This window comes from Pithys albifrons, chromosome 20 (assembly GCF_047495875.1).
Source record: "Pithys albifrons albifrons isolate INPA30051 chromosome 20, PitAlb_v1, whole genome shotgun sequence".
Lineage (NCBI taxonomy): Eukaryota > Metazoa > Chordata > Aves > Passeriformes > Thamnophilidae > Pithys > Pithys albifrons.
This window is the reverse complement of record NC_092477.1, coordinates 9,591,993-9,618,618: the sequence shown is the minus strand read 5'-3', so window position 1 is coordinate 9,618,618 and position 26,626 is coordinate 9,591,993. Positions and strand designations below refer to the sequence as shown.

Below are 26,626 nucleotides of genomic sequence, written 5' to 3'. Positions count from 1 at the left end.
TCAGAAGTTTTAGATGTGGTGCCAGAGCTCTGGGATGTCCAGGCATCCTAGATGAGGCCCCACACTTCCCTTTAGGCTCTCAAAAAGAAAGGAGAGCAAATGAGTGAGATGTGATGCAGACACTGACTGCCGAGGGCTGGACAGTGCTGTTCGAGGGGATCACTTTGGTGACGGGAAAAGCACTCCTGGCATCCTGGAGGGGTGTGCAACTGGGATGCAGGTTACTGGCACAGCCTAGGGGTGATGCTGTGCCCAGGATTCAGGCTGTGGCCACATGAACCTGCTCACAGCCTCCCCAAAGGCACGTGCAGGCTGATAACACCCTGCACGCCATGTCTGGTTTGCACCGTTGTGGGTTTCTGGAGATATCCGCTGATCCTTTTTATCTTTGCCCCTCCCTGCAGTTCCAATCTGCTTCCACACTCCCTGCCTGGCCTGAAGGCAGGAAGCAAACACTACAAGGGCCATGTACAGCACCGGAGCCCTCCCGGCTCCGTGCGGGCCCTCGGCACGGGATGGGAAGGTCGAGGTCGTCCCACAGTGCAGTCCCTTTGAAATCTTCAGCAGCTGCCCTGCCCTGCTCTTCTGGCCCTGCTGGCTCCATCCCACAGCGGATTTCCCACCAAGTGTTTCCTGCCTGTCACTCTCTACAGTGTCCCCTGTGGTCATGGCTCTTCACCTCCCTGGGGAGGAGACGTCACTGGTGTGAAAAACAACTATGGATGGGTCAGGGTGGCGTGGAAAGGTCCAGGACAGGCAGAGAAAACACCCTTGTCACCATGGCTGCTGCTGTGTGTCCTGCTCAGAATTACACGGAATGGGAATACAGCCACCCCTTTGGCTGCTTTTAGCCCCTCTCCAAGGAGTTTGGGCAACAAAATCATTGGCTGCAGGTCTAGAAAGCTGCTGCTGCCTGAGCTGTGGGGTGTCTGTGGGGCAGATCTGGTGGGTGACCACCAGGAGAGGGCAGCTGGTCCAGGGCAGAAGCAGTTGAGGAATGGGGCTGAGCTCTGCCTGTGAGGAGGCTGGAGAAGCAAGGGCTGGCTGTCCTTTCTTTTCCATCATCATCATTATTATTATATTTCAATTATTAAGCCGTATCTCGACCCATGAGGGTTTTTTTCCGTGGGAGAAATACCACATTGGCTGCCCCATGCCCAGCAGGCCAAGGGGAGCACAAGTCTCCTCCTCATACAAACACTGAGGGCTTGTGGTTGTTTAAGGGCCCTGTTTTTCTTGGCAGAGGTTGAAAGTCCCAGCAGGCTTCAAACCCTCCCGTTCAGCATTTCCATGGTGACAGGAAGGCTCTTCTGGTGGCTGTGCCATCCTCAGTGCCACCAAAATAATGAGGCTGGTCAAGCACTGTACCCTGGTGGGGGTGGGTTTGCAAGCCAGAGCCTGTGGTCTCTGTCCCTCTGGGGGGGTTTGGATACTCTCCCTCCCCGAGGCTCATGGAGGGCAGTTTATTCTACCCCCAGTAAAAGAGGAAGGGTTTTGTTTGGGAGACATGCCCAGCCTCCTGTGCTGTCTCTGGTGGGGATTCCTGTGGCATCGTGTCCCCTGACAAAGAGCCCATCCTGTGCCTCTGCATCCAGAACCCATCACGGAAAATACTAGGCCTGGCAATTTGCAAAGCTGTGTGAATAACTAATTAAAGGGGAAGGAAGGGGAGATGAGTGTTAAATGCTCCCACGGTCTGGGGAAGGTGCATTCCTGCTGGTGGGAAGGCATTTATGTCCCTCCTGCCGCAGCGCAGACCCTTCTCCTCTTTGGATATCCCCACCTGCTGGAGGGAGAGAATGTGCACCCCGAGGGATTTTAGTGTGACAAGGCATCAGCCAGGCATCCATCCGGATTCTCCTGATGGCACAGCCCCTGCTGTGCACTTGATGGGAGGTCAGGCCACAGGACCCACGGCTGCTCCTGTCCCCGTCCCTGTGTGTGGCTCAGCAGTGTTTCCTCAGAGCTCACGCGAGCACGGAGGCTGCTCACCCTCGTATGGAAATGCAGCGTGGCTCTGGGTACATGGGACTGGCTGAGAAATTGGGATTTTACATCCTCTGCAAGCTTCTTTTATGGATTTTTCCCCCTGCACTTACTGTTCTTGCTAACTAGGGGGGAAGGGATGCAGTCTTGAAACGTTTTGCAAATAGATGATGAAATGTATCCGTTCTCCTTAGAAAGGCACAAGGAAATTCACATTCTCTCACTAAATGTTTGTATACTTTGGCCAAAGCTGTGTATCTTTTGCTGTCAAACATCTCTTAAGCAGGACCAGGTGCAACAATATTGGTCTCTATTTCAGGGGCCAGTTCCAGCGGGTTTGCCTGTGTGGGCACCGTGCCCCTGTGCAAGGTCTCCTGGCTCAGTGACCTGCAGCCATAGCACGTGTTTCATGGTGGGATCCAAGCTGTCCCTGTGGTGGCCACCGCTGACCCCCCACTGGCCACTTTGGGTGTCACAGTTCTGTTTTTGGGGAGCTCGCCCAGCACCTACCAGGGGTGGGCGCTGCTCTGCGTGGTTCTGCCTGCTTATACAAGTCCCCTTTGCACTGTTCCCAGTGCTGCTTGAAAGGGTGTTTAGTTAATAGGATTATAAAGCTTTCCTGTCGTTAGGCAACGGAAATCAATGGGGGCCTCTGGGAATGAGCCTCATCCGATTTGCAGCACAGTCACCACAGGGCTGTGCAGGGTGTGCGGCCAGAGACTGCTGGGGGGAAACTGCTGCCCCTGTGCTGCGTGCCATGCTGGGGGGGGCCTCCTGGAAATAAGGAAAAAGGGTGTAAAACTATTGGAGGGCATCCAAAGAAGGCCCATGAAAGTGATGAAGAGTCTAGAGGGGCCATACGAGGAGTGGCTGAGGTCACCTGGATTTTTCACTGGAGAAGGGGAGATTGAGGGGAGACTTTGAGGGTCTGCAGCTTCCTCAGGGGGGGACAGTGGAGGGGCAGCACCATCTGCTCTCTGGTGACAAGTGACAGGATGCAAGGGAATGGCAGGAGCTGTGTCAGGTTGGAGAGGGTCAGGTTGGGTATCAGGAACAGGTTCTTCCCCCAGAGGGTTATTGGGCACTGAACAGGTTCCCCAGGGCAGTGGGCACAGCCCAAAGGGTGCCACAGCTCCAGGAGTGTTTGGACAATGGAACAGGGTGGGACTGTTGGGGTGTCTGTGCAGGTCCAGGAGTTGGACTTGATGATCCTTCTGTGTCCCTTCCAACTCAGGATATTCTGTGATTCTATGGAATACAGAGGACAATCCACCAGTGCCAACCATGTGTTTCCTCAGCTGGAAGGATCCTGGCTGGAGCAGTGCCTGGACCCACATGGGCAGTCAGGATGCTGATGCAGCCCCATAGTGCCAGCAGTGTATCCCAGCTCCTGAGTCTGCTGCTGGGCTGGTGCTGAGAACCCAGGAATTTACCCTTTCTCCAACCAAAAATGGCCTGAACATTGAGAGCTGGCGCTGCTCTGCAGTGCCTGGGGGGGCTTTGCTCTCCTCTCTGCTGTGAGAAAGCATCTGCAAAGAGCCGGTTGGTAGGATGGGCTTATTAATCTGTGCAACAGCAAAGGGAGCTCACAACTGCTGTCCCCAAAATGCAGCAGGCTCCCAGCCCCCTCCATGGGGGGCTGCACGTCTGTGCTGCAGGGGCCAAGCCTGGGAAAGCTGAGATCCAGCCCCAGGAGATCAGGGAAGGACCTCTGTGCTCTCTGGACTGTGTCCACCAGAGCTGACAGCCCCGGGGTCTGCTCGGTCGCACCCTGCCTTGTCCTTGCCCTCCTGCAGGGATTCCAGTCTGGAATGCCTCTCCCTCTCTGATCCAGGGCCACGCCTCCTGGGAGAGCTCTGCAGAAGGCATCAGCTCCCCTTGCTGCTGAGGAAGACACGTGGAACCCTTTGCTGTCAGAATGGGAGGGTGGGGAGCAGCTGAACGGGAGCCCTGAAGGAAACTTCCAGGAAAATCAACCTGCTTCAGGAATCTGGCCGTACAACAAGTGTTTCCCATCCCCTTGGCTATCAGAGGCTGGTGGAGAGGGGACTGCACGTGCTGGAGACTTCTTTAAACCTGCAAAACAGGCGTGAAGAGGGAGGATTGGGAGAGCCTTTGGCTCAGGGCTGGAAACCTCCAAGCTGCCAGAGCTACCTCTGTTATCTCTCTAGCCCACACTTTGTCTGCCAAGTGACACGGAGCAGTGGTGTGGATCTGCAGATAACCTCTGGGCCATGTGTAATGCCTGCGTGAGGAACTGAGAGGCTTTTAATCAGCACAATGAGAGCAGGCTCCGAGGGCGGGGAGGCTGGACCCTCCTCCTCTGGGCTTGTTTAAGCTTCAGCTAAACCCTGGAAAATATGCTGAAGGGAACAGCCCTGCCCAGAGCTGGAGGCTCAGCCAAGTGGGTGAATTAGTGGATGCTCCATCTCTGGCGAATGCTCCAGACAGTGTGTTGTGCAGTCCATCGTGTTTTCTGCCCCTGGTTGCCTAGACGTGTGCCCAGAGAGATGCCCAGGCCATGCTGCCAGTCTGGTCTCACCACAGACAGCTGCTGCCCTGGTCTGTTGGCAGGTGGGATAAATCCCTGCAGAAAAATTGCAATTGGTAACAGTGGGGTTTGTCATGGCTTCAAATACCCTCAGCTCTCCATTCCTCCTGGCATATTTCTCTTCTCCAACAAAGATGATTGCAGTGCCTGGTTATGCTGCTGAGCTGGTGTGGGGACAGCTGAGCTCTGCTGTGCCCTGTGCTGTGCCCACCTGTGTCCCAGCGAGGTGGCTGCACTGCCAGGGCACTGTCTGGAGCTGGCCCTAGAGGGGACAGACTGTGCTGATTGTCTTGGCCCCAATCTTCCTTAAATCTTCCTGTGCTGTGTGCTTTCCTGACAGGCAGATGTTTTGGGAGATTATGAGGTTTTTCCTCTGGCCTGGAGCTGGCAGAGAACAGTGATGGGCACGTGGCAGTTTGTGGCATCCTCCCACACCTGTGCAGCCCCAGCTCCAAAGCCTGCTGTGTATGCCCAGATTGGGAAGTCAGGAATCCAGGCATGAGTCCAGTCATCCCAGCAATACATGCAAGAAACACGTGTGGGCCCTGTGCCAGGGATTTCCCGATGTTAGAGCCATGCCAGGGTCTCTCCAGCAGAGCAGTGGGGTGGGAAGACCATGGAGATGTCATTAAAAAAGCTTAACCTAGTGGGAAAAGGATTTAGGCTGAACCAAGAAGGGATGGTGGGAGCAGCTGTGGACTGCAGGGAGTTATGTGATGCCTGCTCTCCTCATTCCCTCCTGCAGTGGGGTGGAATGGGGGACAGGAGGGAGTGAGGAGGGACAGGGACACGGGGTCCTTCCTCCCCTCCATGTGTGAGCAGACATGGAACACCCGTGTCGTGGTGGGATGGCAGGTCCCCTCCCAGGGCAGCACTGCCCACCTGGGGCTCCCCACCCATGTGCACCTTGGGGCTCCTGCAGTGTGTCCCCAGCCTGGGCTCTGCCCCCACCTCCGCAGGGAGTGGTTATGGGATCTCCATAACCTGTTGCCATGACAGCCCCGAGCGCGGCTCCCTCCCGGTGCCATCCCCACCGTGACAGCTCCGTGTCAGCAGCTCCCGTGGGACTGATCCCAGCACGATAAAGCGCCTTCAGCAGGGAGTGAGGCAGCTGGATTGCAGACAGCAGATCCCTTTTATCCTGCTGATGCAGGAAAACAGTATTGGAAGCAGAAAGGAGGCATGTGGGTACCTGAGGGTCCCCTTCCTAAAGGGGAGAGGTGGTCCTCATCTCCTCTGCATCCTCTCCCAGCCCCATGAGCACTGCTGGTGCCCGTTGCTGCGGTGACAGTCTCCATGGAGACCAGCCCAGCACAGCGACATCCCGAGGACCACGGCAGGGGAGGCCATGGGGACATATCCCCATTCTCTCCCCATGGGGACACACTGGCTCCCAGGGTGCACTCTCAGCCCCCAGGGAAGCGTGAAAATTGAAATCCCTTAAGTGACAAATGTGTGGAGGAATCCCGAGAAAACTAATTGGTTTTCTCCCCACCCCTCCTTCAGTGCTTGTTGGCTTTCACTCCACACTGGTAATTGCTGCTCTGCACCCATTAAAAGGGCGTCTCATGCTTTGCACGGGCTTGATTGTGAATTAATTTTGCATACGTATCTATTCTGGGAAGCATGGGAATTTATTCAGGATGCTGAATGCCAGACAGGCTTTCCAGAGGCGTGAGGTGCAGCACACACTGTGGCTGCTGTCAGGAGTGACTCTGAGGGTGCAGATTCTTCAGATCAATGGGATTTATTCTCACAGCTAGTTTGGGACAAGAGTAATGGATTTCAAATGGGATATACAGAAGCACCCAGAGCTTAGATGCTGAGGTGCCTTTGATTTTCCCTGAGAAATAGGTATCCTGCCCCCAATGGACTCCTGGAAGTCCCACTTGGCATCCATCTCCATGTCTGTGCCTGTACCTGCCTCTAAATCTACCTGTAGCCTTCCTGTAAATGCCAGATTTCTCCAGAGGCATGTTGTTGGGTTGGGATTTCTGTGATTTTGAAACTAGGTTTCCTCTTTTCTGTTACTGAGAAGTATCAAAGGGGAAGAGCTGTTGGGATTTTCCATTTGCCTTTTACTTCTCATGCCGCTTTCTTTGCTCTTTGCCTTTCTATCAGCCTTGCACATTGAAAATAAACCAGTTGGTTTTGTGTCATTTCTCTCAATTACAGCCCTCTGGTGCAGGATGCTGTGATGTTTGGACTTATGGACAATACAGGGAGCAGCAATTTCCTTTTAAAAACAAACTGGCCATTGTTGTTTCTGGGGAGTTTCTGTAATTTTGTGGAAGGCTTTGATGTTCAACTGCATCAAGTATTAGAGTCAGCCTTCCTTAGCTTGGCCTTTGTGACTCACTTGGTGTAAGAAATGACCAATGTGATGGGAGAGGGTTGGTCCCAGTTCCTGGAATGTTCACACCATTGCATTGATGCTGGGTGTCAAGATCCATCTCTGTGTGAGTTTTCCCTGAAACCTGAGCAGAGGTCCAGTTCAGGTCCATCCTGGTGGGCTCAAAATGATGTGCTTGTAGGGTGGCAGAGGCTGTTTAGCCCTTAAGGAATGGATGCACTTCCCAGTGGAGGAGTCAGTCTCTCCTTGGGACAGCAGTAGAGTAGTTGGGCACAGGGTGCATCCAGCATAGGAACTGCAATGTATTTGCCCTGCTGTTGCTCTGTTCCTGCCAAGACTGTTACTGGAAAACAGTATTTTCCCAGTAATGGTTGCTAAGCAGTGAGGTCTCATGATGGGCTTTATCTGCTCAGCTGGAGCTGCAGGAACAATAAAGCTCCAGTGTGAAATGAAACGGGGAAGCATCAGTGGCTGTGCTGGGGCTTCCCTGTCTGCCGGGGGGGCCACTGGGGTACATAGATACCAGGGGGAGATTTCTCCTGCTCCCCTTGCTGGTATCCCCCACTCCTTGGGCTGGCACACACTGCCATGGGGCTCCAGCAGTTCCCTGTACCTGTGGGGATGGCTCTCTGTTATCCATGCAGTGGGATGGTTAAGGTGCTCAGCTGCTGTTGTCGGTTTCCACCCGTGTCAGCCAGACTGGAGGAGCAGTAGGATGAGGCTGTCGTTTCACAATCTGCGTAGGATCATCCTGTCTGGGCTTGTTTGACGTTGGGGGATTCTTTATTTTGTACTTCTGCTGCAGATCTCCCAGTGGGAATTGGTTCAAAGCCACTTGGGCGGTTTGTGCCGAAGGACCATTACATTATACTGTGATGGGTGCAGGTGTCGGGGGAGATGGTGGGTGCACGTGCATGAGCTGGCACTGGCTGAGGAGGGGAAGGTTTCACACCATGTCTGGGACTCTGTGAATGCCCACAATATCTGGATGGTTACTTTTCACTAAAGTATTCCACTAAAGTATTTCACTAAAGTATTCCATGCACAGCAGCTCCCATGCCCTGTCAGCCCACTGTGTCCCATTCCTGTGGGGTTGAACTGGTTCCCTGGAGCATCTGTTCTTTTGTCCAGCCTCTTCTGCTGCTGCTCTGCCTGGTCTTTCTCTGGGGACTCTGCACATGGAGTTTTGACTTCCTTCGCAGTCTGCCTGTGTGGTTTGTGACTTTTTCCACAAGGATTGGCATCTTTCTGGCTGCTTGGTGGGAGGTTGCTGGGCTCTGGGGAGTAGCAGAGCAGACTGAGACCCTGCCAGAAGTGTGTGCTCTGGGGTAGCAACTTCTGTGTCTATCCTTTGATGTTACCGTAAAGTCCAGGGGAGCCCCACAGAGCTGGGCACCAGCAGATGATGGGACTCCTACACCTCCACAGCACCCCTGCAGAGATTCCCATTCCCATGGTACAGATTAACTACTGAACAGAATGATGAGTAGGTTCCAGGGGATGGTAACCCTTGTAGACTCTGGCACTTGAGCATGAAATCTGTGTCAGGACGTTGGTGCAGTCACTTTGGCTCATTGGAAGGTGCAATCCCAGCTGGCCAAGCCCAGCTTGTTACTGGAAAGTTGTTGCTGGAAAGCCAAGCTCTGCTGACCAGTTGTTGCAGGCAGGTGAGTAACCTGAGCTGGGGCTGAAGCACAGGTTTGAATCACCTTTCCTGGAACCAAAGCTGTGGGTGCTGCCTGTGCTGGGTCAGGTTTTGTTGCTGGTGACAGCGCTGTGAAATGTGGGACTGTCCTCCATGGGAATGCACATTGTATTGAGTCACCAAGGCATCATGTACAGAGCAGGACAGAGACTGGCTGTGCCAGGGTGTTTCCTGGGCTGTGGCACTGCCTCTCTGCCGTGGAAAGAGTTGCCAAAAAGCTGTCAGTCAGAAGCTAGGAGATGGCCTTGGAAGTTTTTCTGTGTCCATGTGCCGTGGCTGTGATCTCCCCTCTCTCTTCCCCCGTGAAGCCATTCCTGGGGTCACTGTAGTGCTGCCCTGTTGTCCTCACTGCTGCTTGTCTCAGCCACATGATGGTTGAAAAATCAAATTTCCAGTTAAAACTTAATTTATGATGTGTTTATCCCAATCTGGTCTTGTTCCAGGCTTGCCCATTAGTTCCCATTCCTGCAGCATGTAAGGGCTGGTTTCCTTACTCTTGTGGTTCTCCCAGGAATGATGGTCTGGACCCCACTGCAGTCCCACGCTCTGCCCTGGGGTGGTGAGGAGGTGCCCAGCTCGCACTGTGGGCAGCGGGAAGGGTCCGTGTGTGTGAGACCCCCCTAACCCCGGGGTGTCCCAGCCAGCTCTGGCTCCTGTGCGAGTGAGTCAGCGCAGCGCTGGCTGCGCGCTGAGCGGGGCTCGCCAAGCCCAGCTTACCTAATGCCGCAGGAATGCCTGGCTCAGCGGGGCTCCTCGGCTCTGCTCCGAAACCCAGGCGTGCTGCAAGCCGGGTTTGTGGCCTCGGGCAGCGGCTGGGTTTGGGAAACTGGGAAAGGGCTGCACCATCCCAGACCTTTTCCCCTGTATATGGCAAGAAACTCCCCAAAGTGGGACTCACTGCAGCCTGCAGTGGGAAACTACCCAAAAATGCCAGTCTGGAGCAGGATCTGTTCACCCTATTTGTCATCCCTGCTGGGCCCAGTGCTAAGGACATAAACTCCTGTTTGTCTGAGGGCAACAGGTCTTTTTTTATTGGCATTTTACAAGCCCCCGTGTTGGGTACATGGCTGGCCCCAGTGACCCCCCTTGCTGTGTGTGAATCAATGAACCCACCAAACTGCTTCTCTGCTGCTGCCCTTCCTGGGGAGAGACAGCCTGGGTGTTTCCCCCAGTCCCTGAGCCTGCTCTCTGCAGCTGGTGAGGGTGAGGTGATGGCTCACGGACTTGGCCCCAGGTTTACTCTTGTTTTGTGAGAGCAGTACCATCTGTGTGATATGTGTATGCAGGTGAAACATGTTGCTCCATGTTGAGACTCTTATCCTACTTCTACTGTTGGTGTAATTCTTTAAGAAGATGCTCTTTGTACCAAAACCACCTCATTTTGTGCCACACTCTCTTTAGCAAAGGTCTGGTTTGGATTCACAGGCTCTCTGGTGAGAGAAGGCAGCCGGTGCCACACTCACCTGGGAAAAACTTTCCATGCAGAATTGTCCTTCAAACAAAGCCATCACTAACACTGTCTTTTAGTGCCACACTGCATTTTCAGTGCCATAAGGTTCCCAGGCACTCTCTGGATGTGAATTATTGAAGCCTCACTGTGGTCCTTGGAGTTACAGGAAGGTGTAGAGTGAAACTGCCTCTGACAATGGAAAGCAGGGATGGGAGAAGAGAAGGAAAGAAAAGGGGAGGCTCCAGCTCAGGCCATTCATGCTCTCTCTGTCTCACACCCTCTCATCCTTCCAGCTCTGCTTGTTTGCCTGTCACAACAGCCAGAGGGAAATGCTGTAACTGCTGCACACACAGTTTGATCATAATCAGAAATCAACAGCAGGCAGGACCTGTTGTGTCTCCGAGACAATGCGCGGCGTTTGCGAGTGCCACGCATGTCGATGAGGCTGGAAACCCCACACCAGTGCAAAGCAGCAGCAGCAGGAGCCAGCGCCGAGGTTTGCCGTGAAAGAAAGGAGAAGCTTGCGGGAAGGCGGCGTGGCGTGGCAGGCTCGCCCAGCGCCGCTTCCCCAGCGCCGGGAGCATCGCGGCCGCCCCGCCGCACGCACACGGGCGCGCTCCTCACACACGCGCACGCACAGCCCCTGGTGCAGCTCCTCGCAGCTCTTTGATTCGCGAGGGAGGAAATAAGACCTCTTGGAGCGGCAGGAGAAGCAGCTGCTGGCAAGATGTGCTGACAAAAATCGGGCAGGGAGAGGGATCTCCAATCGGCTTCACTGCCTGGGCTGGACCCGCTCCTGGGAGAGGAGCGGCGGAGGAGAGAGAAGAATGAGCAGCCCCTCCATCCCCGGGAAGATGGAGGCAAAACCTTTGTTCAACGTGCAGAAGGCTCTGGTGCAGCCTGTGCAGATGTGCATGTTGGATATCCCCCTGAGCGTGCAGGATGATGATGTAAGTAGGAGGCAAGTGAGTGCCAGCCCGTGTTCGGCTCCGGGGACAGGGTGGGTGTGCAAGGGGCAGAGAGGTGCTGTGACCCCACCCCGGCACTACCCGGGGGTGGTGAACTTGTGGCGAAGTTAAAGACACCAAGAGCTGGCACCGCCTCCAGATGTGACTGTTTCCTCTCTGAAGTGGTGTGTTTTGAGGCAGGCTGTGGCACTTGCCAAATCCAGGGCACCAGAACGAAAGGAGGCGTTTGGGAGGGAGGGGAAGCCTTTCTGTGTAGAATAAGACTCGTGTTGTAGCTCGATTCAAAAGGGAGTGTTTGCTGCGTGTCCTGGCTCTGCTGCCTTGGAGTGTGGAATGATGGGTGTGAAAACCTGGGAGGCAGCAATGGGCTGCAGAGCTCAGCTCTGCCTCCACGCACCTCGGTGGCTGCCCTGCCTGGTGTCACTGTCCGTGGCCATCGGTCCTGCCCTCTCCCTCTGCTGCAGCTGCAACCAAGCACAGGGTTTGGTCCACGATGCAAAAATTGGTGTTGGTTGCAGCACCAAGGTGGAGGTTTCCCAATGTGGGTCAGGGATTCCTGCTGAGGGCTCTTGTCACCTCACCTCTGTCCCTCACAGAAATACACTACGAATCCGTGTAAGGAAGGATAAAGCCTCTGGAGAACCTGAAATAGGGGCAATGCTTTCCAGAGCTGGTGGGTGATGTGTGGTCGGTGTTCCACCTGTGAAAGGTGTTTGGGTGTGATCCAGGTGCTGTTAAAATTTGAGGCAAAACTTCCTTTGATTTTGGAGTGGGAAAGCCCCTGCTCTTGCTGGTGTGCTCAGGGTGTGTAGTGTCACTGCGGGAGCCTGAAATCTGGCTTTTCACGATGGCCATCAGTTGATAGGTCGTGATTACTGTAACCTTCTCTTCAGCATCATGTGTGCTGAAAGAGGTGAAATCACAGTACAGAAACCAACCCGCTGCCCTGGGGGGAGGGAGGACCTTCCTGCAGGGCGGTTTGTTGGATCCCAGCAGGGGTGGGGAGCCCCGGCTCAGCAGCCTGCAAATGTCTCTGCAGGGACAGGGGACTTGCAGAGAGCCTCCTATATTTAGAAACACCCCGGGGCTTTGCCAGGTTCTACTGTGTGGCTGCGCTAATGAGGATACCTGTGACGGCCACTGCAGAGCTGGTGGAGGGTGCCGGGGGTGGGCAGGTGCCTCCTGCAGCACGGGTGGGAAGGAGGGAGGGCGCTGGGAGGTGGCTGGAGCATGGAATGAAGCGGGTGAACCAGTGGTTGGATGCTTTATTCTCCTTTAGCTTGATTTCTAAGCAGCAGGTTTCTCAAGGCTTACGCCAGGCGATATCCATTCCAGCTCAGCCATGCAATCTGGTGCTGGATTTCCCTGCGGCCCCTACTGCAGCGCGGGGGATCCTCAGGGTTTGCCCGACACAGGTGGGGACTTCCCTGCTTCCCTCCGTGTGCTGGAGGCCTGGGCTCACCTGGGCAGCAGCTGGGGTTGGACACACGGAATGCCCTGGCCTGGGTTGCTTAGAGACCTCTGCTTGCTTATTGTATTCCTGGTTTTTTGGTTTTTATTGCAGGAAAGAAAAATCTTTTAAGGGAGTTGTGCAATGTCTTTGGTGCTCTGTATTTTTATTTGGTTGGCTGGGTTTTTAACAATTCCTACTATCCCTGTGGAGGCTGCTGGGTGACAGCCAGTCCTGGGAATTGTGTCACAGTTGGTAACATTGAGGTGTCCCCAGCCCTCAGTTTATTGCTGGGGCTTTCGTGCAGGACAGAAAGGGTTAGTGCTTTCCTGTGGAAACTCGAACTGCCAGGAGGTCAGACTGGGAGTTGGTCTCCAGCATCCTCATTTTCACATTTCCCAGTCATGATCACCTCTCCCAGCTCTGGGCTCTGCTGGTGCTTTCACCACCTGCCCTTTCCTGCATTGGGCAGAGCAGGATGAGACCCCCAGGGGTGAGCACTGACTGGCAGCACCAGTGAGCAGGAGACGGATTAGGGACTGCTCTGCCTCTCCTTGCTCACAAACCACTGCTTTGAGGCTCCATTTTCCATTCCTGGAAAGTGGGGGCACAGCAGGTCCCACACCCCCGTGGGGCTGCCAGTCCATCTGCTGCAAAACACAGGCTGGTGGGAAAGTGCTGAATGGAAATCCTGAGTGGCATTTCTGTCTGTGGGGTGATGGGGAAACTCCTCATTCACAGCTGAAAGATTCCCCCAGCCAGGCAGGGTTTGGTGTCTCACACCCACCCGCGAGTGCAGGTCCCTGCTTATCTCCCTGCTGCCTCTTCCCAGTCTGTGTGGGCAGGGGGAGTGAGCCGTGCTGGCATTTCCCCCTCTATTTCAGGACTTTCAGGCTCACTAATTTCCTCTCTTCTTGGAGACTACACAAACAGTTTGGGAAAATTTTAGGTGTTGTGTTACCTGGGGCTCTTGTGCAGGATCCTGTCCATCAGTCTCCGTCACCAGTAACACTGTAGCTGTGGGAAGGCCTGACTTGAAAACTGGGCTTTCCTTGTGCTGCAGATCCATTCACTGAGCACACAACTGACCCCTCTCAGGCTGGGTTCCCAGTGGAGCAGGGCTTTGGCCTCAAAAAGGAGCAAGAGAGCTCAGCAAAGCCCATGTTGAGACACCCAAAAAGACAGGAGCCTCTGATTCAAGCCTGTTGTCTCAGGACAGCAATTTTGTTGGGTCAACACCTCCTATTTCTGTTATTCTGGAAAACTGTTCTGCCCCAGCAATGGACTGGCACTCATTTGGGGAACATTTCACCAGCTGGCAGTGGACATTAGAGGTGATGGAGAGACATGGGCAGCTCATGCCCGTGTTCAGTGGGTGCCCAGCTGGAAGGGGAGCATCCCCCTCAGGCTACTCCCAACGTGGTGTGCATGTCGGGCAGAGGACACAGTTTCTGCCTCCCTGTCTGACTTGCGAAGGGGCTGTCAATCCTCCCTTTCATAATTCAGCCACAGCAGTTGCAAAATGGCCCGGGCTCCCTCTCTTGCTATTATGGGGAGGGATTTCCGAAGGTTTGCTAATAAAAGAGCAACAGTTTCTATATCTGGGAGATGGGGAAATCAATGAACAGACTGTTGCAAGTGATATAACGGCTTTTTGTGGCATCTCAGGCTGTTCCCTGATATGATGGAGCTTTATGGCACGCTGTTTGTCAGCTTAATTGGCGATATCCGCTCCCTGCCAGCGGGAGCCCGCAGGGTTGGGAGGGACCGATGTCCCACAGTGGTGGGATGCTGCTGCTGCTCCGCCGTCCCAGCGCATCCCTCCTGCCTGGTGAGTTGGTTCACTCACGGCTGCGCATCCCAGGGAATGCCAGGCTGATGCCATGCAGCTGACCCAGCCCTGTGTCATCATGAAGACCGCTGAGAAATACCCCCTTGTTGCAATGTCCAGTACATGGCAGCACAGCCGTGGGCTCTTACAGCACTGCTGCCTCCGAGTTGGACACTTAATGCAGCTCTACGGAGTGAGAAGAGAAATGACCATGAGAAAAATGTCAGTGTCCTACTTGGGCACTTGCATCCTCCAGAGCCTGTCCTGGTGGTCTCCCCATCTTTGCCTCCATCCTTTCTCCTCTGTGATGTCCCTATAAGTGCAATCGGCTTGACTTCAAAGTGGTTAGCAAATATTTTCCACTCCAGTGAGCTAATTAGTTAAATTACATTTCAAATGCTAATTTATTCCTCTAATATTTTTTTCCCAGCACACTGAAATACAGGAGAAGATAAAAGCTTGGTTTGACCTTAGAGCCAGGCTCGGAGGAGCTGGAGATGGGAACAAACGATTCGTTCCCAAGTTTGCTGTAGCACAGGCTTATCCCTGCCGCATTTGAGACCTGGTTTGGTTGAGCTTTTTAGCTGAGTGCAGCCCAGGTGTCCTGGGTGAAACGTTTTCCTCTGGCACACAAGAAAAACTTTCGGATATCAGTAATGAGCTGCTAATTTCCAGCTTCATTGTTCCTGTTTGCAGCACCGGTATCGCCTTGGAGTGCTGCGTAAATAACTAATTAATCTTTGCGGGAGTGGGTGGGAGTGGTGTTGCTTCCCGTGCACCGAGGAGTGAAGGGATGTGCTCAGTGAATCCCGAGGGATTCCTTCCTTCCCGTGCACCGAGGAGTGAAGGGATGTGCTCAGTGAATCCCGAGGGATTCCCTCCTTCCTGTGCACCCAGGAGTGAAGGGATGTGCTCAGTGAATCCCGAGGGACCAGCGTGGCGCTCCAGGGTCGTGTCCCACAGAGGGGATGGTTCATGGCACTGTGAAGGAGCTGGGAACGCACCTTCCTTGGGAAGCTGGGAAGGCTGAATCCCCGTGCTTGGGGTGCTGGGTCAGGGGGCTCAGCGCTCCCCACGAGCTGCGGGTGACGGGCTGAGCTGGTGTTGGAGCCCCTTGTCCAGCTGACAACATGCTGGGGCAGAGCCGCTCACCAGTCTGCACCCATCAGGACTGGGAAGGCTTTGGTGGGAGTCAGGAGCGTGCTGGTGCCAGTCCCAGGTAACGCCGTGTGCCCAGCGCGGGGGTGAAGCGACAGCTGCCAAGGGCTGCCGTGAATCAAACTTTGTCATGTTCCTATCAAAGGCTGTTTCTTTTCCACTGCCTGTGTATGGTAGATGTTATCGAGAGGGAGGAGCTGAAAATGAGCACTAAGACCGTTTCCTGACCACAATTACAGACAAAAACAACAAATCCGTCCATCCCTGCTCTTGGCCAAACTCTCCCTTTCCCTCAGGCAAATCGTCACTCAAGTTTCTTTGGAGAAAACTAGAAACTATGGAGGAAGATTTCCAGGTAGAATTCTCATCTGCAAGGGCAGAAATTTAGGATCACCCTGTGAAGTCTTGGGGTTTTTGGGAATTGCCCTGGCAAGGTTGAGTGCTGAGCCCACCCAGCTCCTGGTGTCCATGTGTGGGGCAGCTCTGAGCCTGCCTGTGGCTCCCACAGTGCTGTGGGGTGTTCCCACAGCCCCCAGGATGGTGTGTGACCCCCCTGCTGCATCCATGCCCCTGTGCTGCGTATATCAGTCCTGGGGAGGGTATGAAACTGCTGCACCACAAGTCAGCTAAACCCACAAGCTGCACACGTGAATGTGCAAGGCACTGAACCCTCTGGTTTGTTCCTCTGTCTGGCTGATGTTGTCCCAGGAGCTTTTGGGGTGGTGGCACTCCCTGTTTCCAGCCCATAGTGAGACTCCACGGAGGGAATAGTTGGTGTGATGGCAGAGCCTTTTCACTTGCTTGAAAGGGATGGGAAAAAGGATCACTGAATGCTGCTGTGTTTAAGTCAGTGGTGTTAAAGCATCTGGAGTCTTCACCTCTGTGTGTGCCTGTGCTCATCCACTGAATAAACAAGTGAAATACAGCCAGGGGAGTGCCAGGCCAGTAATATCAGGATTACTGCACTGATTTTGGTGGCATTACAACCCATCTCTAGCTAAGAATGTGAACTGATGTTCAAGGTCACCTCCTAGAGCATTTCTCTGTTTCTTTGCTCTTCCATCCCATCCTTCAGCACTAACTTCTCTGTCTGAAGATTGAGGGCAATGTGGGAATTTGCCTCTCTTGCAGCTTTTACTCTGGAGATTTATATCTCCCAGGAGATACAGGCTCTGCCTCTTGCACTTTCCCTTTCTCAAGTGAAATGGGATCTCTTCTTTGTGCTTTCCGCTTTCTCACTCTGTGCTCTCCCTTTCCATGCTGTGATACCTTGGGGACCCTGGAACTCAGCAGAGCATTTCTCGTGGCTCTGGGCACTGCCAAGGCCGCTGCACAATCAGGTCCTGGTGTCCGTGTGCTGCTGGCAGTGGTTGGCTCCATCTCCACACCCCAGGCCTGGTCACCCCAACACCGGCAGATCGGGCACGGAGCAGCTGCCTCCTGACAGTTTGATTCCATAAGGACCCATCAGTGCAATTTGCTGTCATCTGTCACTGCATCAGGGCCCAGGGCAGCTCCTGCAGGAGCAGCTGTTGCAGGAGTGTGCTGTGAGAGCTGCCAGTGCTGCCCATGCTGCCCGGTGCCCACGTGTGGTCACATAACACAAATCCCATTTACTGACTGGTTTGGCACAGTACAGGCCATTGAAGGCGGGTTGCTCGGTGCCTGCTTGGGGTCTCTGCCAGAGCACAGGGACAGTTTGGCCCTGGCTATCCTGCCCTCCTTAAGAGAGATGGTGTGGGTGTCTCCTGGCTGTGGCTTCATCCCTTCTCTGCACAGCCTCTCATGCTGCATCCTGGAGCAGGGCTGGACCAAGGACAAGGCTGCAGACAGGGGGGAAAGGAGTCTTTGCCCCATTCGCAACCACAAATGTAACACAAGTGTAACAGCAGAGCATGGCTGTAGCCCTGGGCATCTCCCATCCAGGGACTCCAGCAGGGATGACCCTATTAATTACCCCATTTTCCAGCAGCAGTGAGCCTCGGGCTGTGCAGCAGCTGAGGGTGGCACCACAGAAGCAGAGGTGTGCCTGGCGTGCTCCTGACAGGCAGTTAAATGCCTTCAGCTGGACCCTGCCTGCCCTCGGATGTGGCTGCCACCACAAAGGTGGGTGGCACCACTTCTTGTGGTCTAAGGTGTTGCTGAAAGGTCCTCCTGTCACACCCAGTCACTGCTCCTCGGCCAGCACCGCAGTGCCTCGGGGGCTCTTGGCACCTCTCCAAAGCCAGCACATGGCTCCAGCAGCCCCCCTGACCTGCCCCTGGCTGAATGCTGCTGTCCCTGTGCATAAGGGAGCAATTTGCTTTTGTTTAAGCACTGCCAAGCACAGATAGGCACTGCTGCTACATTCAGATAGGGCTGGATTTAGCCATGGGAGCTTCAAATAATGCTAAGGGACGACCCTGAGAGGAGCCCTGTCCTGCAACAGCTCAATTTGGTCACTGTGCTGGCTGTTAAATGCTGCTTAGATGCAAATAGCATCTGTGGTTTCAGTGTGACATGTGAGGTGTAAAACACTAGAGCTGAGTGGCAGGGGACAGCCAGATGCAGTTTGGTGTTTGCTCTGTCTGTGATGAACCTGGAGTGCTTTAGTTGCATTGTTGTGGCATCAACATTGCTGGAAGGATTGTTTCCACTGCTCTCATGGGATGGCTCTCCCCAGATCCTCCTGCCTGCTCTGTCATGTGACAGTGCTGTACAGGAACAGGCTGGGCTGGCTGTTTGGTTTGGGCAGAACTTGTGATACTTGGTGATTTTTAACTCCCAGCTCTTGGAGTCATGTGTGTGGCATCATGCACAGTGTCTGGCAGCATGTCACTGGTGCCCCAGAGTGCACCCTCATGTTGTGATCCACAGCTGAGGCTTTGGGCATCACCTCCATGCACCTGAGCAGTGTCTCAGGTACTCATCTTCTTCTGTGCCTCTGTGGTAAGGAATTTCCTGTCTTAAAGTGTCTTTATGAACATCAAGGTCTGTTTGCATCCAGAGGCTGATCTGTTGATTTTCTGGTGTCATCCTTGTGCAGCCCCATGCAGGCATCTCCTCAGCCCTGTATCCTCACTCCTCTCCTGCTTCTCTGGGCTGTGCTGGGGCTGCAGCAGCACTCAGCAGCACTCCATCAGGTCCTTGCTCCCTCTGGCAGCCCAGGGAGTGAGGAATCCCCAATCCCATCCTGCTGACAGCTGTCATCTGCCTTTATAATGTGGGGGCTCTGAGCTCCAGGGCTCAAGCCTGCAGGACCAGGCCCTTCACTCAGAGATACTGAGAAGCTGTTTGGGATGAGTTGTGTGACAATCTTGGTGGTGTCTGGCTGTGATATTGGTGACAGGGAAACAAATGCAGAGCAACACCCCAGTAACACTGGTGACCCCAGAATGGGGTTTGTTCTCCTGCCTGCCAGGAAAGAGCACTCAAAAAATCCCCCTTAATAACCCCCTTTTCCTCATCCTTTTCTTCTCCCTTTAGGTTCCTTGGGGCATTGCTCTGAGAGTCTGGGGTTTTTCTTTCATCACAGTGCCCTCCCCAGCACTTCTACTTCCCATACTGGAAACTAAACACAAGTTAGAAACTGCAACCAAGTGAGGAAGGAGGGGAAATGTGGTTTGTGGCGCCAGAGCCTGGGCTGACCGAGCAGAGCAGCTGGGAGGCACGTCTGGGGGCTCTGGGGAGATGTGCTGGGGGCAGCAGGAGCCAGGAGGGAGGCAGCTGTTGCAGCAATGTGGGGTCTGGCAGCATCGTGGTCGTGGGTCGGGGAGCCCCTGACCGGGGGGATTAGCCCTGGAGCTGAGGGGAGTCAGGAAGCAGAGACTAATCCCTCCCCACCCTGCTGTGTGCAGAGCAAGAGGGAATGAAAAGCAGCTGAAAATCCCGGATTTCCCTTTCTATTTGGCGGGAGGGATGCGGGAAGCACAAGGGAGGAGGCGGCCGGGCCAAGTGGATGCGGCTCCACCTTTTGCAGTGCACAAGGCTCGATACCTCTGCACCCACTGGGGGGAACTGCTCCTCCCAGCCCTCCCCAGGCATTCTGGTGTCAGTCTCCATGTGCCAGGGACCTGGCTGCTGCTGGCAGTCCAGCAGCATGGCCCAGACTCCATCCGAGACCTACCACAAACCTCCCTTTCCAGGGGCTCTCCAGTGCCAACCATTCCCCCTGCCCGCCCTCTCGCTGCCAGGCTGCTCTGGGAGGGAGCTTTGCAAAAGACAGGGGGTGAATATCCTCCTGGTCCGAGGTGAGGAGTGGGAAAGGGAAGCTCCCCGGGGTTTGGCTGCTGCAGAAGGATGACTCAGAGTGTGCCTGGCTGACATGGCACCAGCGTGGCACTGACGTGCCACCAAGCCACGTGCCCACGTGTAATGGAAACCCTGACACTGCTCCTTCCCCACGCGGTGTGAGCAGCAGTGGGTGATCAGCCATTGATATGGGTCTAACGTTGGCTGCTGAGATTGAAAATACTGCCCTGCAGTGATGCAGGGAATGGATTGGTCAGCCATGGCATTGGTCAGCCATGGCATGGGAGAAGCTCCTTGGGGCAGGATGGGGCCTCACTGCTGCAGAAAGTCTGGCTGAGGTGGGGTGAGACCCTCGGGGGCAGCTTGTTTCACTCACCGTCTGCTCCCTGACCCTCCTGCAGAAGCTCAGGTCATGTTTCCTCGTTGCTTCCCTGCAATTAGGGGAGCCAGAAATGCTTAAAATCTAATTTTCTACCAAAATAAGGCTCATGCTGCCATGGTGTCTGCCTGTGTCCTTTCTCCCCAGATGACTTCTGAACCGGCTGGCCTGCTTCACTCATTTGGCTGAGGGCTCACAGATAATTAAATCTGTGCAAATATGATGAAATGAGATGGTTGAGAGGAGGGAAAAAATCTTGTAAATGCCCCAAAACATCTGTACCATGAGTTCATGTATTATTAGACACCAGAAAATCCACGTGGGAGATGCTTCTTACAAACACTTAACCACGAAAACATTTTCATTCTCAGTTTGTACATTTTTAGGCACCGAAAACAGTCTTGAGACACAAACCCATAGGAAGCAACACAAGTAGTTTCAGTGCTCATGGGATGACCTTTTTATTTTAATGAAAAATGAAATTCTTCGGCACTCAATGTGATTCCCAGAGCCAAGACTTGAAGGAAAAACAACATAAATCATGGACTCGAAGGTAGAAGGTTGGGAGGGCCAGCAGTGCTGGACTCAGTGTCACGGTGTGACTCAGTGGCACTCGACAGGTTTGTTGATATTTGTGCCACTGTAACCCAGGGATAAACCTGGCCCTCAGCCACCAGCATACAGTATTGTTTGGGAGAACACTGCTCCTCCATATCAAAAACCCACAACAAAAAGAGTTCTGCTGGCCGTGGAGAGAGGCCCTGGAATAACTTCCCCCACTAAAACAATGCGGAGCGGAAACCTTTTAAAGTGGTGATTACCAAAGGGAAAATAATTTTTTTTAAGCTTCCTTTGTCTGAGAGTCTAACAATACCTGGGAATACTAAAAGACTTTTCCAATTCCTAATTGACTTTTCAGCCATGTCACTGTTTGTTTCATCTCTGCAATACTCGGCTTGGGGCTGGGCAATGAAACTTTCCCTTTCCAGCTCCTGCCAGCCTCTTTTCCTGACTCTCACGTGGCCAGCACCAGTAAGTGTGTGCTCAGGCTGTTAAAACAAAATATTTTCATGCCCACTCTCTGTGTCCCAGCACAGACTGAGGTGAATTTGGCCCAAAGGACGTGGCAGGAGCTGTGTGGTGTCAGCACCGGGGGGTGCTCACTGCTGGTCCAGCTGCTGGACGTCTCTGCCGCCGTGCTCCTCCTGCGGCTCCTCTCCCTCATCCCTGTGGCTGCTCCAGGCCCGCTGGCTCCTCTCTTGGCTGCTCACTTTCAATCACATCAGCTCTTCCCCTCTGCTGGAGCCTGGCTCCAAGGTTTCACTCCTCACTTCAGATCGAGTCAGCTTTCCTGCAGCTTCACCGGCGGCTTCCCGACGCGTCTGGGGTTTGATTTATGCTTTCCCTGATGTTTGTGCGGTCAAAGGAGATACAGGACCATTGTGGGAACATCCTTTTCATATCCCCTCTTAAGAGCCTTTGTTCCTGTTTAACTGGGTTTCTGAGTTTAAGTATTCTCAGTTATTTATTTGTGTTATTCATGTGTGGAGGACACGTTGCTGTTGCTTCGCTTATTTCCAGGATCTGGCATTTAAATCTGTTCCACCTTATTCCTATAGTGGGATAAGTCTTTGTACTACCTGTAAATCTGTTTTGTTTTCCTACCTGTAGCTCTTTGGATCAGCTCAGAGCTGCAGCCCAGGGCCTTGCAGCCTGTTTGGCTCCTTGTTTATGCTGACCTTTGGACATAATTTACTCTTGTGCAATGGATCAACCCTGTGTGCTTCTTCCCTGTGCTTGTGCTATGGCATCACTTTTGTCTTGGACTTCTTAGCAGCTCCATGGCACCATTTCCTCCCCTACGTGTGTCCAGACATGTCATTCCAGCAACAGGATAATGAAAGGTGCTGGTCAGGTTCAGGGAGCTGAGTCTGAGCGTGCTGGGGTAGTGACACAGTCACTAACCTGCATCCCTGTCCCCAGGGAGAACAAGCAGTGTGGGGTCAGAGCACGTCCCCACGGACAGCACAGGTGCTCAGTGGTGCCCTCCATGTGCTGGCAGGAGCTGTCACCAGGCAGAGGGCAGGGGGGAGCCTCTCCCCACCTTCACAAAATCACAGACTGTCCTGAGTTGGAAGGGACCCACAAGGATCATCGAGTCCAACTCTTAAGTCAGTGGCCCACACAGGGGATTGAACCCATGACCTTGGCATTGTTAAAACCAAGTTTTAACCAACTGATTTTCTGGCCTGGGAGAAGAGCCAGCAGAATGACACCTGGAATAAAGCTGCCTTTCCACTCTGCTGCCTGAAGCACAGGGCCCACAGGCTGGTCTGAGTTCCCTGCCTGTGTGTCTGTCTGTGTGTCTGTCTGGCACAGCTGAGGGGGGTGTACCTGTCACCTCCCTGCAGCAGCACAGCCCCCTGTGCCAGCCAGGGAGGGCACAGGTGAGAGCAGGGCTGGAGCCTGGGCTGGGCTGGGAGCTGCTGAGCAGGAACAGGCGCTCTGCCGAGCAGAGTCTTGCTGTTATCCACTGGGATTTCTCTGTGGATCAGTTGCCAGAGCCTCTTGTTCCTGAGATTCTCCTTTTACACGATTCAGCTGAACGTGTCATTTTGGCTGTTTGTCATGGGTGGAAAAAATGTACTGCCTGCCCTTGGATGAGTTTCTGAAAGGTGAGCAGAGCCAGAGCTTTGCTCTGTTTCTTCTCCACCCAGGTGGTGGCTGTGTGTTTCCAATATATAATGAAATCTCACTATGTCATTTAACTTTTGTGGTAGATGACAGGGGCCAATTTGATTTCAGAAATGAGTTTCCCTTACCTGCAGGGGCTACACCCGTTCCCATCTTTCCTTGCACATTTTTGTGGCTTCATAACCTTCCTCCTCTTTTCTACCAGTGATTTTTCTTTCCCTGACTGTTATGTAGAGGACCCAGGCAAGCAAGGATGGAAATTACAATAACAGAGCACCTGAGAGGCTTGAACTCATCACACACTGATTGCTAAGCAACACAGAAAAGTGTTTTTCCTGTTTTTCTTTTGGTTACAAGCACCTTAGGTGGCATTTGTTAAAAGAGCTGACTGAAACATTCTGGCAGAAAGGTGATAGGGAGATAAAAGCTGCCTTTAAAGACCAACAGCTCAAGAAATAATAGTCTTTACCAGAGGAGCTCTGGTGTGTCTGCAGCGTGTCAGGCTTCAGCAGCTTAATGCTTGCTGAACTCTGCACTCCGGAGAGTGTCACAGCTGGTGTGGAAAAGCATGTGGAAAGGGAAAACTGTGACCCAGAGCTGCAGCTGCAGCTTCCTTCCAACATGGGGATGGTCTGTAACAAAACTCACTGGGTATCTTGTGATTCTCTCGAAACAACAAGCTCTGGGTGAGCTTTGGTTCTCAGTTCCCTGCCTCCCCCTGCCACCAGTGCCCTGCAAAATACTGTAAGCACCACTGTCTTGGTGTTTTCACAGCATGGGCCCTGTTGTCTTTGGCTTTCTGGGCATATCTTAATAGTTAGATCTTGGCTTTTATTTTCCTGAGTATTTCTTTTCACTGTAAATGCTGTGCAGTGCTTTGCTGTGAAGGACTCCAGAAGCTGCCCAAAGTGTGTTGTGGTCACTTCTTTCCAAGAAAGTGGCTTGATCTCCCTCACCCCCCATGCTGGCCATGTTCTGCTGAGCTTTTAGAAGTCAGAAAGCTTGAAACACAGAGGTTTGTGTTGTCACTTGCTGCTCTAATGGAAGATCCTCAAATATTTAAAAAGTTGCTTGGAGAAGAGAAGGCTCTGGGGAGACCTTGCAGTCCCTTCCAGTGCCTAAAGTGGCTCCAAGAAGGCTGGAGAGGGACTTTGGACAAGGGCTTGGAGTGACAGGACACGGGGGAAGGGCTGGAAGATGGAGGGTAGGTTTAGATAAGAGATTGGGAAGAAATTCTTTACTCTGAGGGTGGTGAGGCTCTGGCAAAGGTTGTCAGAGAAGCTGTGGCTGCCCCATCCCTGGAAGTGTCCAAGGCCAGGTTGGACAAGGCTTGGAGCACCCTGGGATGGTGGAAGGTGTCCCTGCCCATGGCAGGGGGTGGAACTGGATGGGCATTGAGATCCCTTCCAATCCAAACCAGTCTGTGATTGTCTGATTCTACTACAGCCAAATGAGTAGTGTAGGGAGTAGGATGGAGGAGAAATATTCCTGCAAGATTCTGAGTTTCCAAGGCTTGTGGAATAATTGCATTGCCATGGCTGAGCATCAGGAGCCGGCAGCCTCGGCAGGAGATGCCATAGCCCAGCTGTGCACAGGGGCTGCAGGAAATGAAACACAGAATAGCTGGATGGAGAGTTTTAGATCCTAATTGCCCGGGGATTTGGTGTGCTTCCTCTGCTAGGAACTGACAGTAATTAGGGGCTTGCCTCGCTGTGTTGGATGTTTGGCACAGAGGAGGGAGCTGCACTCCTGAATTAATCCGGGGCTGAATCAGTAGCTGCCCATGGGGGGCTGTGGAGAGCAGGGGGTGCTGCAGCTGGGAAACAGGTGCCCCTGGCAGAAGGGGCACAAAGTGGAGGAGAGCCTGAGCCAGCCTTTCTCCCTGCCAGCACAGAATTCATAGTGCCTGATCTGCTGGGAAACAGCACCAAGGAACGCCCAAAACCTGGAGGCAGAGCAAGTGATCCAACTGGATCTGAAATACTTGGCAGAGAACTTCCAAAAATCCACGCTTGCTCTAAGCCGTGGCAAGTGATGAGTGGCTCACCCCTAAAATCTGGTCAAACAGGGGCATTGATCATGACTGCAAGTGAGGATGGGCTCTGCAAAGGCCTGAGGTCTGGCTGTGATCTGTTGGTCCCCAAATTTTGGGAGCAGTTGCTGTAATCTGACATCTCTGTACAGATTGCATGGAGCACTGACATTGTTTTCCTTTCACAAGCTTGGAGGTTTTTCCTCGTCCTGAAGTAGAATAGATAGTACTAGTTTATTATTATACTAATATTATTTCTTACAAAATAATCTTATAGTTGAGACAAATGAAAGTCTTTAAAAATCAGAATGCCCCAAAAAATTTTGATTTAGGACTTAATGCCTAATCTTGAGCTAATAATTCCTTTCTACCAGTAGCACTTTTCCTCCAAAATGCCTTAAAAACAGCAACCAAAAGGGCTTCCCCAGCCCCACAATAGAAGGAAGTGCTGTCGGCTCCATTTTAGAGCCTGACACAGATGCGCCTTGTGAGCTGTGCCAGAGCTTGGGACAGAGGCCGGGTAATGTTGCAACTCCCACATAAACCAGCCCAGTTCCAGTCAGAGGCCGCTGCTTTGGGTCCTGGTTCCCTCTCTGCTCCAACAGGCAAAGCTGGAGGTGTGTGATGCTCCAGAGGGGCTCAGCTGGAGGTGATGGGACTGATTCCTGCCTTCTCTGGTCAGGGCTGAGTTCAGCTGTTTTCACTTCTTGGCATCTGTAAGTTCACTGAGGCTCAAAGAAAATACGGGTTTTTCGAGGCAGTGCCAGTGTGTGCCCTGTGGGTGGTGGCAGGAGAGCTGAGGGGTTTGCAGGCAGCTCAATGCCACGCAGGAGGCACCGACCCCCGTGGAAATGTTTCTGAGAGGTGCTTTGGGGTGGGCAGCCTTGCTTGCTCAGCCCGTGGCTTGGGGGAAAAGAAACCCCTCAGCAATACTGAGCACAGGAACTGGGTGACTGGGAGTTTTGCCCTGTAGGAAAGATGCTGGAAAGCCCAGCTTGGCAGTGGAGAAATGAGATGAAAGCAAAGGAGGGCAGGAGCTGGGAAGGCTGGAGGATGTAGCTGAGAGGGATTCTCAAAGACCTGTATGAGCCTCTGTGTGTCAGGGAGAGACAACTCAGTGTCTGTGCTGAGCCCATTTATTAACTGAAGTCTGAATCTGCAGGTCCTGACCGTGACAGATTCACCCACATTGATTCCTACACCAGAAAACTGGCTTAGTTTGCAAAAGCCTCTCTGCATTACCCACTCCATGTTATTGACCATGAGGGAAACCTGGAGACTGTGGCAGAGGAGCAGAGGTGGGTGATCTGTAGATGCTCCAGTGTTGGCCCTGCGGGTTTTTATTCAGCCAAGTGCTGATTTCAGAGTGGTGGAAAGACACAAAGTGCTGAGTTTCCCACAGCACCCCATTCTGAGCCTGCCAGAGTCGATGGGACATTTACAGCTGACATCAATGCAGAAAACTCAGTGTCTTGTGAGGGTTTTGCCGAGTTTGCCAAGTGTAAATTGATAATATATTTTTTTAATGAGTCACCCAAGACAGATCATTTTCTTAAATCCCTGCAGTCACATGCACATAAATGAAATGCATTTTGCAACAGTTTCTAGACCCTCAAGGGTTCAGGGAAGAAACCTGAGGGTGTGATCCTGCCTGTTCCCTTTTGGCTATGTGCTCTGAGGCAAATTAGAAGCTCTGAAAAGTTATTTGTTTTGAATCTCATGATTTTCAAGAGCTTTGCCCCTGACGGCTGAGTGTTTGGGGTTAGCTACGCTGAGCAAACATCCTGAACTTGGGCTCCTGACCCCGCTTTGAGTGTTTTGCTTTTCAGACCCAGGAGG

The 26,626-nt window shown here is 53.2% G+C and overlaps 1 protein-coding gene across 2 annotated transcripts in view; it reads left to right on the top strand.

Moving 5' to 3' along the window:
• RALGDS (ral guanine nucleotide dissociation stimulator) overlaps positions 1 to 26,626 on the top strand; it is a 58,931-nt gene that overhangs the window by 4,897 nt on the left and 27,408 nt on the right. The window contains exon 1 of one of the 2 annotated variants that reach the window (XM_071574135.1): positions 10,684 to 10,995. The exons of the other annotated variant lie outside the window; for it this stretch is intronic. Coding sequence (XP_071430236.1) covers positions 10,873 to 10,995 — 123 coding nt within the window. The 5' untranslated portion in view covers positions 10,684 to 10,872. Of the gene's footprint in view, positions 1 to 10,683; positions 10,996 to 26,626 lie in introns of those variants that run through there. 2 annotated transcript variants of the gene reach the window in all.